At 33.6% G+C, this 16703-nt stretch overlaps 1 protein-coding gene across 3 annotated transcripts in view; it reads left to right on the top strand.

Moving 5' to 3' along the window:
* MICU1 (mitochondrial calcium uptake 1) overlaps positions 1-16703 on the top strand; it is a 235937-nt gene that overhangs the window by 91964 nt on the left and 127270 nt on the right. For all 3 annotated transcript variants that reach the window (XR_008998935.1, XM_036928847.2, XM_057505964.1), the window contains exon 5: positions 7269-7312. Coding sequence is in view for 2 of the 3 variants with exons in the window: in XM_036928847.2 (XP_036784742.1) it covers positions 7269-7312 (44 nt within the window). In the remaining variant the exon portion in view is untranslated. The remainder of the gene's footprint in view (positions 1-7268; positions 7313-16703) is intronic.

Genomic DNA, 16703 nt, shown 5'->3' with positions numbered 1-16703 from the left:
TCCCTGATGAACGTAGATGCAAAAATACTCAACAAAATATTAGCAAACCGAATTCAAAAATACATCAAAAGGATCATACACCATGACCAAGTGGGATTCATCCCAGGGATGCAAGGATGGTACAACATTCAAAAGTCCATCAACATCATCCACCACATCAACAAAAAGAAAGACAAAAACCACATGATCATCTCCATAGATGCTGAAAAAGCATTTGACAAAGTTCAACATCCATTCATGATAAAAACTCTCAGCAAAATGGGAATAGAGGGCAAGTACCTCAACATAATCAAGGCCATCTATGAAAAACCCACAGCCAACATTATATTGAACAGCGAGAAGCTGAAAGCATTTCCTCTGAGATTGGGAACTAGACAGGGATGCCCACTCTCCCCACTGTTATTTAACATAGTACTGGAGGTCCTAGCCACGGCAATCAGACAAAACAAAAAAATACAAGGAATCCAGATTGGTAAAGGAGAAGTTAAACTGTCACTATTTGCAGATGACATGATACTTTACATAAAAAACCCTAAAGACTCCACCCCAAAACTACTAGAACTGATATCGGAATACAGCAAAGTTGCAGGATACAAAATCAACACACAGAAATCTGTGGCTTTCCTATACACTAACAATGAACCAATAGAAAGAGAAATCAGGAAAACAACTCCATTCACAATTGCATCAAAAAAAATAAAATACCTAGGAATAAACCTAACCAAAGAAGTGAAAGACTTATACTCTGAAAACTACAAGTCACTCTTAAGAGAAATTAAAGGGGACACTAACAGATGGAAACTCATCCCATGCTCGTGGCTAGGAAGAATTAATATCGTCAAAATGGCCATCCTGCCCAAAGCAATATACAGATTTGATGCAATCCCTATGAAACTACCAGCAACATTCTTCAATGAACTGGAACAAATAATTCAAAAATTCATATGGAAACACCAAAGACCCCGAATAGCCAAAGCAATCCTGAGAAAGAAGAATAAAGTAGGGGGGATCTCACTCCCCAACTTCAAGCTCTACTATAAAGCCATAGTAATCAAGACAATTTGGTACTGGCACAAGAGCAGAGCCACAGACCAATGGAACAGACTAGAGAATCCAGACATCAACCCAGACATATATGGTCAATTAATATTTGATCAAGGAGCCATGGACATACAATGGCGAAATGACAGTCTCTTCAACAGATGGTGCTGGTAAAACTGGACAGCTATATGTAGGAGAATGAAACTGGACCATTGTCTAACCCCATACACAAAAGTAAACTCAAAATGGATCAAAGACCTGAATGTAAGTCATGAAACCATGAAACTCTTGGAAGAAAACATAGGCAAAAACCTCTTAAACATAAACATGAGTGACCTCTTCTTGAACATATCTCCCCGGGCAAGGAAAACAACAGAAAAAATGAACAAGTGGGTCTATATTAAGCTCAAAAGCTTCTGTACAGCAAAAGACACCATCAATAGAACAAAAAGGAACCCTACAGTATGGGAGAATATATTTGAAAATGACACATCCGATAAACGTCCAGAATATATAAGCAACCTAAATGTCCATCGATAGATGAATGGATAAAGAAGATGTGGTACATATGCACAATGGAATACTACTCAGCCATAAGAAAAGGGTAAATCCTGCCATTTGCAGCAACATGGATGGAGCTGGAGGGTATTATGCTCAGTGAAACAAGCCAAGCGGAGAAAGAGAAATACCAAATGATTTCACTCATCTGTGGAATATAAGAACAAAGGAAAAACTGAAGGAACAAAACAGCAGCAGAATCACAGAACTCACAAATGGACTAACAGGTACCAAAGGGAAAGGGACTGGGGAGGATGGGTGGGTAGGAAGGGATAAGGGTGGTGGAAGAAGTAGGGGGGTATTAAGATTAGCATGCATGGGGGGGTGGGAGAAAGGGGAGGGCTGTACAACACAGAGAAGACAAGTAGTGATTCTACAACATTTTGCTATGCTGATGGACAGTGACTGTAAAGGGGTTTATAGGGGGGACCTGGTATAGGGGAGAGCCTAGTAAACATAATATTCGTCATGTAAGTGTAGATTAATGATACCAATAAAAAAAAAAAAAGGCAGTTCCTGTGTGGTGACCTCCAGTGAGTTCTACACAACGGTGTAAAGGGCATATAAAAGTGTAGGCAAAGGGTCTGTTTGTGTTTATACAGAGGATCAAAGCCTAATTGGGTACCCTGAAAATGAACTAAGATACGATATGAAAAAGAACTTCCAACATCAGCACTCTCTGGAAGACTCATGCCAGAAGATGATCATCAAAAAACCCCAACAAAGATCCACGCACTGCTACAGCTGTAGATGCACTCATCCCTCCAGTTCCTGGACTTGCCATGGGAATGAAGAAGGAGATATCTAAACTGGCCTGTGCATACAGTAAAACAACAAATTTGACTGGATCTATACTGTTGGAACTCAACCAAGAATTAGGAGTAGTGCAAATTGTAGTGCTCCTAAATCTTACAACTGCAGACTATTTACTGTTAAAAGAACATATGGAATGTGAACAGTCCCCAGGAATGGGTTGTTTTAATTTGTCTGATTTCTCTCAGACTGTTCAAGTTCAGTTGGACAATATCCACCATATCATAGATAAGTTTTCACAAATGCCTAAGGTGCCTAACTGGTTTTCTTGGTTTCATTGGAGATGGCTGGTAATTACAGGTATGCTTTGGTTATGTAACTATACTCCTATTATGTTAATGTGTGTGCGCAATTTAATTAGTAGTTTAAAACCTATACGTGCTGAAGTTACTCTACAAGAAGATATGTCAAAGAAATAATCAATCTTCCCATGTTTTCTTCCACCTGCTACTTCTATAGCTTTTCTTCTTCCTTCCTAATTACAACCCTTAAATAGAATTCGTGCCTCATATCAAATTTACCGAGTATCATAATTCTTCCAAGTGGTAAAGATACCTCAAGACAAATGCTGGGCATAGAAGCCACAGGGCATAAATATGCAAAGAAGTAAAAAGCTAACCTTTTCAAACAATAAGGCTTCTCTCTCACTTACCAACTTTACAATTCCCTGTATGGCCCCGGAAGATGACTGGTTAGCCAGAGACGGGTAAGATTCCTCAAGGGAGGAACAACCTAAGACAGGCACAGTCGCAGGGGGGCCATCAGGTGAGAAATTGGGGATCAACAGAGGTGAGGCTTAGAACCTCACCCCCCCTGTTCTGAGAGAAATCTTCTGCATACGTGGATGTTTTATTGCCCTTGTCTAGCTTGGATTAACACATAGTCTACAGGCACACACCTGATCATCTACATTTGCTCTCTTACAACACTAAACTATGTTTTCTACCTTTATCTTGTATCTACCTACGGCTTTAGCATTTTATTAAAAATAATAATAATGAGAGAAATGTGGTATCCACATATAAATCAAGTATAAAAATCAAATGAGTATTCATATTTGAACTGACTGTTTATAGTTCATGATGCATGAGCAAAACCGAAAGTTTCTGTGATGATTGCCCTTGTACTGTTCACCATGTAACTTATTCACTATGTAAGAGTTTGTTCTCCATGTAAGAACTTGTCCGTTATGCTTCAGAAGATTGGAGACTGACAAAAATTAGTCTTGGGGTGGATTAATGATTGTGCATTGAGCATTGACTCCCCTATACAGAATTATATTGTTGTTAACAACTATTTGATCAATAAATATGAGAGATGCCCTCACAAAAAAAAAAAAAAAGTGCACACTTCCCATTGTAAAATAAATAAGTAACCGGGATGTAATGTATAGCATAAGGAATATAATCAAAATATTGTAACAACTTGGTATGGTGATAGCTGGTACCTAGAATTATCATGTATATAAATGTTGAATCACTATGTTGTACACCTGAAACTAATGTTATACTGTGTGTCAACTACCCTTCAATAAAAAATAATTATCTACAAAAAAAAAAAAAATTTATCTTGTTTCATGTTTACCAGACATCTTGAATCTGTAACAGAACTGCTAAAGAGAAACAACATAAAGTGAGAAGAGAGGGTATCTGAGGAGGTAATCCTGAGAAGTATGTACATTTAGGGGACAAACATACATTCTTCAAAGGAGTTTAATAGTTAACAAGAATGTATGAAGATGATTGGGAGAAAGAAATGTAGATGAGTGATCTTAGCCAAATTATTTAGCATCTCTGAATCTTAATTTTCTCATATAAAATTAAGATAATGGCAACTAATTTATAGTTATGTAAAGCACATATTATAGTACCTGCAAAAATGCTCAATAAATAGTAACATAGTAATTATTATGACAGAAGATAAGACCAAGTGACTACAATGGACAATGACTGCATTGGGGTGTGGGTGGGGACTTGATAATATGGGTAAATGTAGTAACCACATTGTTTTTTCATGTGAAACCTTCTTAAGAGTGTATATCAATCATACCTTAATAAAAATTTTGAAAATATAAATAAATAAATAAATAAAACCAAGTGACTACAATCTCTCTTATATATGATGAACTATAACTATATTTTGCTGGCTTATAGCATACAGTGCTGAAAAATATGATTTTATTAAATTTTTAGAATAAATTCAAGTATTAAAGTGAAAAATGAAGCTCTAAACTTTGGAGAGATAGATGGGACATCTTAACTACCATTATTCAGTGTTTCCATTTACCTAAGTTCTAATGTATAGATCTTTAAGTTTAATATTCAAGCATTGAGCATTGAATGTCTGTGAAAGTTCTTTAAAGAAACGTCTAAATATCATAGGAACCATCTTAGTGTTTCTAAGGTAGGACCCAAAGAATGAGGATGGAGAAATGGAAGGGAACCATGTCGCATGGGAGTCATCTGAGCATTTTCAGTCTATTCATGCTGTTTTCTCTTTTCATTATCCATACTCCTACCACCCCAATAATTGGGCCTTTCAGAATCTCTAGAGAAGTAGTAAGGATAGTTTAAATTATTTCATCTATCCACATTTCCCATGTTCCGCCTCCAACCATGTTAAGAACTGATCTAATCCAACCATCTGCTTCATTTGACAGGTAAAGAAATTTAAATATAACAAAATGAAATATCATTTCTTCTGACTTAAAATTATTAATCTCTTGGCCTACTTTATGTCTGTATTTGCTTGTAAAAAGACAGGAATTCTCTGCACATGCTCCTTCTTTTTTGCAAATGCACTTGGTAAAATATTTTCCAAACTATAATGAAGAGCATTCAATGAAAACCACAAATCTTTTCCATCTTCTCCACCCTCCCAGTTCATGTCACAGAAGCAATCACTTTTAGTATTTTAAGTTGACTTTTTAGTTCTTTTGGATATTACCCTAATAACTTGAAATGTGACTAGTCTGATTGAGTTGTGCTATAATCGTAAAGTACACACCAGATTTTGAAAAATCAGTACTAAGAAATAATGTAAAATATCTCAGTAATAATTTTTATATTGATTACATGTTAAAATGATGCTATTTTTGATAGAGCCAGTTAAATAAAATGTTATTCAAATTAATTTCACCTGTTTCCTTTTTTTTTTAAGATGGCTGTTAGAAACTTTTAACTTACAAATATGTTGCACATATTTGTTGCTCACATTATGTTCCTGTTGGACAGTGCTGTTCTAATTAGTAAGCACATATTTCCCTTAGTTGATGTGCCAAGTGTTACTCATAAGATATCTGACTCTACTTCTATTCTTATTACTTTGTAAAGGACTCAGGAGAGGTTTTTTTTCCTGGGACATCTTAGGATTTTTGTGTTCTGAAATTTCACAAGCGTGCACAAGATCTTTTTTGTTCATTTTGCTTAGAATGCATGGTTGATTCTTTTAGTTTGTCACTCTTCAGCTCTGTGAAATCTCCTGCTAATACTTTTTGAATTGTTTCCTTCCTATTTCTGAGTGAGCAAAGGTATTGTATAGTAGACCTCTTGTATTGAGTCTCTGCTTTTCTACGATTCTCTTTGGTATTTTCTGTTTTCCATCCTGTTGTCTTTCTGACAGTGGTCCTGGGAGGCAACCTTATCCTAATCTTTTGACAGTATATTAAAAAATAGGGGGAAATAGGTAGTCATAGTTTTAATTGTCTGCAACTCTTTCTTGTTCTCCTTTTATCATAGAAGTGTGTTGTGTCTTTATGATTATGATATCTTTTTGAATGTCTGTGAGGTTTCAAATTAGATTTGTTTTAAAATTTTCCTTTTTCCTGACTTCTTTTGCAGACAACAGTTCATTTTGCTTATGGCAGGCTTCTAGAAGATGAAATACTTTTTAGATAAGGAGAATGTGTAACCAAATGTGTAGAAAGAAAAGTATAAAAAACTTCCCCTGGGAACAATAATAAGCTGATCATTGTAATATTGTGGGCACAATGAGATAAGAGACTGAACTAGCATGAACATAGTGAAAATGAAAGAAAAGAACTGAAAAACTATGCAAGAAAGTAAATACGATTGGGAACTGATTTCTCCACTCCAAATATTCCACAGCACCCTTTTATCAAACTAATTGTATACTCCCCTATATTGTTAATTATTATATGTATATGTTCTAAATAAATTGTGACTCTTCAAGGCAGGAAGTGTATCTTATGTATTCATTGTTTTGAGGTAAATTATTGATGAAGCACTATTCCAAGTGCTGGGGTAAACAGCAGGCAAAGACAAAAAAATCCCTGCCCTCAAAGGTACTAATATATTTACTTGTATCTTTCACAGTGTTTAGAATTCAGTGCTAGGTATTCTCAAGATATGTATTATTTAACTCACCTTTAAAAGGTCTATTGAGATGGTCTATTTGTATCTACTTAAGTGTTACAAGTTTCTTTTGATATTAAACTCTTCTCTCTTTAACTTGTTAGAAGAAATTATTAAGCATTCAGATTAAACTAATATCCTCACCTTATTTAAAGGTAATATAGCACCTTGATGTAATGAAAAGAATACCACCCTGGGAGGAGTCCAGGATTCTAGTTTGACTCCCCTGTTGAATAAGTTTGCACATGAACTTTTTCCCTCTTTATCTTCTCTGAGCCTCAATTTCTAATATGTAAATTAAAAGGTTTGTATCTTTTAACACTGACACCTTGAGCCTGAAAGTGGGACAAAATTTTCATTCCTGTGGCCTTTGAATAATGTTGTGGCCGAACCATCTAATACATTTAATTGAATGATTGGAAACAAAACTGGGAGATGTCATTTCGTATAATCAGTGACTAAATTTTTTTTTCTCTTTTACAGACTTGGGTCTGGACCAGTATATAATAAAACGCTTTGATGGGAAGGTGAGTAAAGGATGATATTCATGTATATATCCTGTCTTTTACTAAGATTTTAAAGTTCCTCTAGAATTATTTGTGAGAAATTTCTGAATACTTGTTTATCTCATCAAAAAAGCATATTGCTTAGGAGGCCTGTAAGTGCCTTCAGATGCTTCTACAGAATGAATTAAGCACAAGGTTCTATACTTTTCCATATATGGTGACATTCATGCTGTATATATTAAGGGCTAATGCAGTGTATGTTGACATTTGAATTTGAATTTGAATTCAATAGCCATCATAAAGGTTACGTCATACAGTTTTACATTTGCATTTCTTATAAAAACACCTGATTTCATCTTCCTCAACCTTTGATAGTGTGCAGCAATAATCCTAACTAGAAAATTACAGAAGTCCTTTCTAGTGCTTTTATAATAATTATGAAGACCATTACAGATTTGTATATAAAGTTGTATTATAATTCTAATTCTATATTTTATATCTGAATAAATCACGTAACAAGTCACTCTTAAGTGTAGAAATGAAACTTTCAATTTTGTATTATCTCAAGGTAGTCAGTTAAATGTGTTTTCCCTTGCAGGCTGAGTTCTCCAAAAAGAAAAAGAAAATATTACACAGGGTCAGAAAGGAAAGCAAAAGGTCATTTTTAAAGAGGAAGAAAGCACATCAGAAAGAAGAACGAGCCAGGGATGACTCTGTAAAGTTGAAAGAGAAGGAAATCAGAAGGAAAATCATGATGTGGCAGAAAAAGGCAGGCTCACAAAACAGGATCTAGATGGGTAGAAGTCAGGGTTAGTAGGAACTGATCTTGCAGGAATGTGTCAATCCTGCAGCATTACATAAAACTCCTTGTACTGGTAAGGTGAAAATATATGTATTAAGGTCTTTTATGCTAGTGGAAAGAATAAGTAGCTGTCTTAAAATATAAGCCATCTCAGCTAAGGCTTCTAGCCTACAAATTACCTTTCTCTTTCAGGAGTCTGTAGGTAGTCTTTTTAAAGTCATATATTTTAAAAGAAAGAATGGTTTAAAAAGAAAGGGCATTGAACTAGATGTTAAGAGAATAGGTTCAGAGTACTGGCTCTGCTTTGGGACAGCCACATCGTCTCTCTGATCCTTGGTATCTGCTTTATATACAATAAAATACTATATCCATGTGAGGAGTTACACTGATGTAAAGGTCTGTTTTCAGAGTCTGGCAGGTCAGGCCCCTGATTTATCTGTCTCTGTGTCATCAGTGTCCAGCATATGCCTGGCACACAGGAGGTGACCAATAAATGTTTGCTGACTTGGAAAAAATCAGTTAGTCATTCACATATTCCTTTGAGGTATGATTCATTAAGCCAGTAATATCTTATAGCAAAATCAACTTAACAAATCACTTTTTTTGTTAACTAAAGGAATCCAGATTAACATGAGATTTTCAGTCTTCTATTGTACATACATAAACCTAAAAAGTTGTAAAAATGTTGGATATGTGCAAGTTGACAACAGCACATTTGCATGTTATAATGGGGATTTCCATTCCTAGAGATCCCCCAAATACAAAAATCCCTGATAATATCTCGTTTCATACATATTCTTTAACTTTTTTCTTGTTTTAGCCAGTAACTATCTACTTGATGATAAAAATTTGCAACTTTTGGCATGACTCATTAACTCCATTTTTGTTTCAATTATATTAAATTTATGAGCTCTACATTTCTTATCATTACTGTTATTTACATTTTTCTGATTTTCACTTATTTTTATAAAATAGCAGGAATAAAATGCAATAAAACATTGAAGTATTTGAGTACCCACCTTGCCGTGGAGACAAAAATGGCAGTACACAAGATTGAGCTGTTCACTTATATGCAAATTTTTTAAAATTAAAATATTGGAAAAATATTTGGAGATTTGTGACAATTTGAAAAGTCATTTTGTTTTCTCTAGTTTACTTTATTGTAAGAATGTAGTATATAATACATACACAAAATGTGTGTTACATGAATGTTTATGTTACTGGTAAGGCTTCCAGTCAACAGTAGGCTATTAGTAGTTAATATGGGGGAAGTCAAAAGTTATATTCATATTTTTGACTAGACAGAGGTCAGTGCCCCTAACCCCCATGCTTTTCAAGGGTCAACTATACTCTGGTTTTAAGTCAGACTTAACAGATGACAGTTGCAAATGTTTGTGCACTAAAGCATAAAATTCTGAAATCAGAGTAGGAAAGTCAAGATTTAGGGATATCAATGTGTGGTGTTTGAAAGTATGGCTTGTATGAAAGTCAGGCATATGAAAGTTGACTTTACGGTTCCAGGGGAACAAGTTCTAAAAAAGAATTCAGGAATGGGAGACTCACACAAGGAGATATAGAATTGAGCCAGTGACCCTGAGCCAGCCACCTTGTTTCCTAGCAAAGAGTACACAGATTTCCCTTTCATCCACAATGTAATATGCGTATTTAATGTTTTTGCTGGGTACTTCATTTAAATCTGTATTAATTTCTATCAAATATTCTTAAGGTCTTGTTTTGGAGTGAAGGTTATAATCCTTCTTAAATAGGATTTTTAAACTGAACTCACCTCTAGTTTATGTCTTTATGAATTGTCTATTTCATATGAAATTTAAGAAAGTAGTTTATGCTGTTTTTTTTAAACCTCATATAATGAAGAGTGAAAAAGTTCATTGTGTTTATTCACTTTGGGGGCTTTTCCAGGGCTTTTTGCCATGTGTGGAGTTCTTCGCTTGATAATTATGATTAAGGATCAATGTTTTATTCAACTATAAATCTTATTATTTTCCTTTAGATCTTCATGACTCTCTTGTTCTCTCAGTCAGAAAGTGTTAATTCTTAAGTAACAGTTTCCAGAGTATATAAATCCTATAACAATTTCCTGTTGAAAAACAATCTGTGTAGTAATGATAGTCAATATCATGTATCATGGCCAGAAATTTAGTAGAAAACCAACACCCAGAGGAATTTCCTTTTATAATTGCTTTGATTTTTAAATGGGCCATTTTCTCTTTCTCTCTCTTTTACTTGGAAAATATGCTAGTTATGAACTGTTTAGTGAAGGAAATATTTACTCTATCCTCTTACCCCCCATTGTTTTAACTTTTAACACAGCATTTAATGAAGTCCATCATTTGACCAGTAAGAAACACTAGCTTATTTTATTGCCTTCTAATAGAATTGCTCTTTAGTCTTTTTGTCATTGAAAGCAAGAACAAATGTAGAAATAGTATCATTTTCATGGAGTGTTTCCTTTGGTACTTGAATTTCATACAACCTCCAGATGCAAAGTAGAAAAGAATGACCCAACTAATACTGACAAATAATTGGATAGTTATTTCTTGCTTTGATAACTGTCATCTATTCTATTCTGTTTAGACTAGGAAATTCATTGAGAAGGCAAATGAAACATTCCTATTTCAACTGATAGTCAGTGAAACTGAATTTGATTAAGCAGCTTTTGAATTTTGGGGAGGATTTTTTTCCAGAGCCCTTAACTACCGTATGTTAATATACACTAATTCCTTACTCTAAGAATACTAGTTATTTCTTTTGTAGAAAAGTAATGAAATACATTATTAGTAGTAGTACGTGTATCATTTATGCATTTCAAAACTGTGTACTATCATAGGCTTTATATAAAGAAGCTATAATTAGTGCCCTTTGTTTTATGAACATGTTTTGTAGGTAAGTGATAATTATTAAAAAAACATGCAAACTAGGTTTAAAAGTTTAAAAACCTCGAAGAGTGAAAAAGTTCAGATTTTCACTTAAAAGATACTTGAAAATATTTATAAATAGCATTTTAGCACTGTTGTGCAAATGGCAATACAAAATATGGTCTGGCTTTTGTTTTAGTGTAGTACGACATAAATTGTTAAAACCATGAGCTTCCCCCTGCTATGTTCATGCATTCCCTTTATTACTTGTTAGTGCAATTTAATGAATTTTGGATTATTTCATTAATGAAAACTATATTTTTTCTTGTTCTAATCTTTTGTCATCTAATAATTGGTCTATAAAAGAAAGCACCATTTCTAAGTCGAGCCTTTGTATTACCTAATCATCAAATATTTTTCATTTAGTTGCTGTCTTTTATTGGTATAGTTTATCTCAAGTAGCTCATACCCTTCATTTTCCTTACCCCTCCTTTTTTTTTTTTCAGCATACTAATAGAAATTATGTTTTGTATTTTCTGTTCCTGTTGCTTGTAATAGATAACTTTCTCTAGATCAAATACCACTTTTTTTTTTAAGTTAACATTAGAAAACTGCTTGATCTAGGTAAAATTGTTTCTTAAGCAAAGAATACCAGTATACTACTAGAGTTTTGTGTAATCTCTCTTGTAATTTCAAGTTCATACTCTTTTTTCAAGTAACAATGGAATGCCCACTGAAACTAATTCTCCTCCAGCTATCATTCATCATGTATTTCTTCTTCAGAAAACAGATCTTTTATTATTTCCTCCCTATAAGTTCCTTTAACCCAAACCTCTCCCTGAACAGTTCGAAATGCCTCCAGATTGAGTTTTTCATTATTTGTAGTTACAGTACCCTTAGAATCCTTCCAGTTTGGAAGAAGTAATTAATGTATATTTTATTTCCATCTCCTTTATGATACCTATAAGAATAGTTGTTCACATGAAACAGGAAAACATTTTACATCAAATCAAAGTGAAATATAGCCCACATATAGGTGAAAGAGATAAAAGTACAGCCAAAGCCTAGGAAGGAAAGTACTGATTATAGTGTTTATAACAGAAAAGATGATCAGCAGAAAAAATGATGGGAGCTGTCATTAAAAATCAAGGCTTTAATTTAACCAAATGCTTTTACTTGCTTACTAGGTAAAAGTTATTTTTAAAATATTGACATGTGAACTTTTAAAATGCCATTCCCTTTAGGGAAAAGTCATGATTTCCCAAGGGCAGTGTGAGCACATTTTTTTCCTGTAATGCAATATTCCTAGTGCTTTATTCAAGTTGTGATATTTACTTCATATCACAGATAAAATAAGACTCTGGAATAAGGTCAAGTATAGTATTACTCTTTGACATATATAGTAATTTATGTAAGGGATTTCCTGTCTTTGAGGAGTAAATGTATTGCAAATCAAGGAAATGTAAATTAGGAAAGAGTGGACTGAAATTCTCATGGGACAGAATTTGGTGAATCTTTACATTTATTTGAACTGCTTTAATTCTCAAATTTATATAGCAGGTTATGATGTTCTTATGAATTCTACACTGCTAAGTAGGTAATCTCTTTCTTTTGGCTTCCAGAGACTTGAAACCAATCAAGTCTAAATTCTTGGTACATTGATACACTTATTCAGGTTTTTCTAGTGATAAATACGAATATGTAGACAGAATTTTATTAGTTTTGCTCCATGTTTTTTCCCCATGTTTTCATTACTATACATGTCAAAGAGTAATACTATACTTGACCTTATTTCAGACCCATATTTTATCTGTGATATTAAGTAAATATCACAACTTGAATAAAGCACTAGGAATATTACATTACAGGAAAAAATATGCTCACACTGCCCTTGGGAAATCGTAACTTTTCCCTAAAGGGAATGGCATTTTAAAAGTTCACATGTCAATATTTTTAAAATTTGCTTGACTCTATTTGTGTTTTGAAGGAATTATTAACAAATAGTAATTTGAAAAGAAAGAAAGAATGGCTGAGGCTTTTTGAGCATTTGTTATCTGCCACGCACTGTTTTAAGTGCTTACACATAATAATGCATTTAATCTACACAACCACTCTTTTAGACAGCTGACTTTTATCATCACTTTACAAATAAACTGCATAAAAATAAAGTAACTTAACTTTTTTTTTTTTTGCCTAAGATCATACAGCTAGTAAGTGGTAGAGCCAGAATTCCAAATTAGTAGTCTGGCTCCAGAACTTACCATCTTAAGCATTATGCTGTAGCACCTTTCATATATCTATCTAAGCTTTTAATCTATGTAACCTATTTGTAAACAGAAATTTCTCTTATCAAGTAGTTCTTTTATTTTACTACCTTGCTTAATGCCACTTGGGTAAAAAAAATTAAAACCTCTGTTTCACTTTCTTTTTGCTGAGTGAAGTTAATTTTTTCTACTTTGTTAAAGTATAGCTAAGAAAACTGTTACCAACCTCAGAAGCTACGTAGTGTTTCATATTAAGGAAAAAAAAATAAGCGGTATACAAATTCTAATACCTGAGTTTAAAAATCAGAATTTCAACTTCACTGTTTGGTCTGTTATTTTCTCATATGCCAGGCGCACCAATTGGTATTTTGAAAATGCTCTTTTTTTTAATTGAAGCCATCACTCTTAAAGTGAGCGCTGTCATCTGTATTTGAAAAATTGGATCTTGGCTCATTGTAATCAAGATAATAGAAAAAATGTCTCTGTTACAAACTAAACTATTTACTCTTTCAAATATTGATTTGGTGTGTGTTAAGCATAGCATCATCTGAATGGGGTTACTCATATCAGTCTTCAGACGAGCAAAAGTTGAGAATGCAGTTATGTTATCAAAGTGAGTTCGGGTACTGATTCAGCATTTCAAGAAATCTTTAGCACCTGTTGGAATATTCTGTTTTACTTTTAGTCTTAGTTTTTTTCATCTTCCTTTGTTCCCATCCAACATTCTTAACATTATTTTAAAAGCATTTTCTCATTTTTCTCTCTTCTTACAAGTTAGCAACTCTGGTTCTTTTGTACACACCACAGATTTAAGAAAATCTGGCTTTGCTGCCTGAAATATTTTCCAAGGATTTCCATTTTGAGCATGTCAGTATTTGACATCTATATGTAAATAATTAGTGGATGTTATAAGTATTCCCAGTTGAGTATGAAAAGTACAACATTATAGATTGGTGTACTTCTGAGTGTGTAATAGCACAGGATGAAAAGAGTGTGACTTTGGATATAGATAATTATATAGACTGCCACATTATTGGTGGGTGACTTTGGCAAGAGACCATTTAACCTTTCTGTCATTTACCTTCTCCGTAAAATCAGGATGATAGGTTACGTATCCAGCTCTACAAATTATAGATATTTGCATGACTTTGAGCCCTTTACTCAGTTTATGAAAGCAGGCGGCTGCTATCATATATATTGTCATCATTCTTGGTTTGTATGAAATGCTACAGACTAGTGTACCCTCACATAATAGCTCTCTCCAGGGTTCCTTCCTTCCCAGTTAAATCAGCTGTAAATCTTGTGCTATCACTGTAATGAGCAGTTAGCTGGGATTAAATATCTAGTCCATGAACTGAAGAGAGACAGACCTCTGGTTTGATTTCTCATCTCTGAGCTGTGCCCTATTCACAGTGAATCATTTCGCTCCTGTGCTATAAAATCCTTTGGGCGTCTAATTGAAAGTTACTAATAGCATGTAGTTAAGAACTGTTATCATGCAACTAAGCATGGCTTGCAAAGTATGTTAAATTCAGGTCAAATTTTATTCACAGCCAGTAAAGGTTATTTGTTGAAAAAAATCTTTAAAATCACTTGATATTTGAAGGTATTTCAGAGTGCTACCCAGCTAAATTAGTTAACCTATATTGCTTCACCAAATGCCGGCCTCCATAATGGCTGGCTTTTTATTACTAATGTGAATAGTACTTCATCTAGTGCAACATAATTTTTCAGGAAATGAACAAAATTTGACTGCTATATGTAGGCATTCTCAACTCTAAGGAAATTCCTTAGAGTAGTTACTATCCTCAGAATTCATCCGAGTTTGGCTATCTTATGTTTACATGGGTGGTAAAGCAAAGAATTTGCCACGAAGTTAAAAAATACCTCATCCATGAAATGATAGTGAAACATCCTAATAGGGAACCTTAATTGAAGAAATGTTTTGGCTACCCATGAAAAAAAAATGTACTGTTTGCCTCCCTTTTCTTTAAAAACAGGTAATGAATTATTCATGTGTTTTCTTTTTATAGTAAGGTGAAGTTTTTCTACAATTATGTGTTTCATTTAGGGGAGGTTAGAAATTGAGTTGTTAGTGTTTTTGTTTTGTGTTATGTACCTAGCAAATACTACATAAAATATTTCTATGTATTCCTCATTTCCTATTTCCAGATATTCAGTGATTTTATTACAGATCTTAATTTGTCCTTTATATGTTATAATAGTTTGTGATATATGTATTTGATTTTGGAGTTTTTGTTTGTGTAATCAGTGTCAATTTTTTTTCCTTTTCTCATCTTCTGATCAGGATTTCTGGCAGGTACTGACTCAGCAGCATGTGCTTTAAATTAATTAATGTTCTGAAACCCATAGTAACGCTTCAGGGACAAAGGTTGAGTGCATGCTTATGTCCTTCCCCTGCTCCCTTCAGAATGATTCAGTTCCTGTCACTTTAAATTAACATACTTTATCTGTAATATGACAATTCCAACACTGCACCAGTACTTGAGAATATAATACCTAACATAAGTTAAGAGGAAGTTTTAACATGTGTCACACAAAAGGTCAAGAAACTGTTTTAATCACTGTATTGTATGAGGGATACTCAGCTAATTGGGTTGTTTAAATAGTATTAGGATGCCATGTTCCTAGTTGAGTAACAACTTCAAAAAAATTAATAGTTTTTTCTTCTTTTGAAATTTTTTACATAATAAATACAGATAAGCACTTGGTTAGTTGCACTATGCTCAATAAAATGGCTTAAGGGGAAACATATGGAACATCTAGAAAGACGTGATTATTTTGCCGTTTTGAGCTAATCAGCAACTTTAACTGGGAACAGCAAGCCAAATAAGTGGAGAAAACGATGAAAATATATATATTTTTTATATATATATAGAGTTTAAGCTGGCAAAGAACAATTTCAGGAGAATTACATGCCTAAGTACTTTTTAAATAGATCTTTGAGAGCTTGACTCTAATTATCTATAAATATTTTTATTAAATTATTAAAATTTATTCATGTAAACACATTACTCTTGCCTTTCTTAATAAAAATGTAAACCAAACTGAATTAGAACGTATTTTGGTTTAAAATAGTTAATGATAAAATTAATGAAGATCACAGGGTGTTCTTTATTTTTATGAAATGTTTTCTGTTTCATTTTTTAAATGGAATGTATTTTTAGTAGTATCCTCACCAAATCCCAAACCAGTCATCCTGTTATCAGTGTAATAGATTATTTTACCTTTGTCTTTAACTGCATTCTGAAACAAACCAAAAAATATTTAAATAATTATGTCAAAATAATTTATTGATAACCCCATTATTAATGTTCCTAAATCCTGGAGATTTTGTTTTAAAATAGCTATGGCACAAACATCATGCACAGTGCCAAGGGAGTAAACAGATGAGATGCTAACACCTGAAATTGAGAAAAGCCACTTCCAGTTCTCTAATTATGGTAGGA

This window comes from Manis pentadactyla, chromosome 8 (assembly GCF_030020395.1).
Source record: "Manis pentadactyla isolate mManPen7 chromosome 8, mManPen7.hap1, whole genome shotgun sequence".
In the NCBI taxonomy this organism is placed as follows: domain Eukaryota; kingdom Metazoa; phylum Chordata; class Mammalia; order Pholidota; family Manidae; genus Manis; species Manis pentadactyla.
Note: the sequence above shows the minus strand (reverse complement) of the source record. Positions and strands in the feature narration are given on the sequence as shown.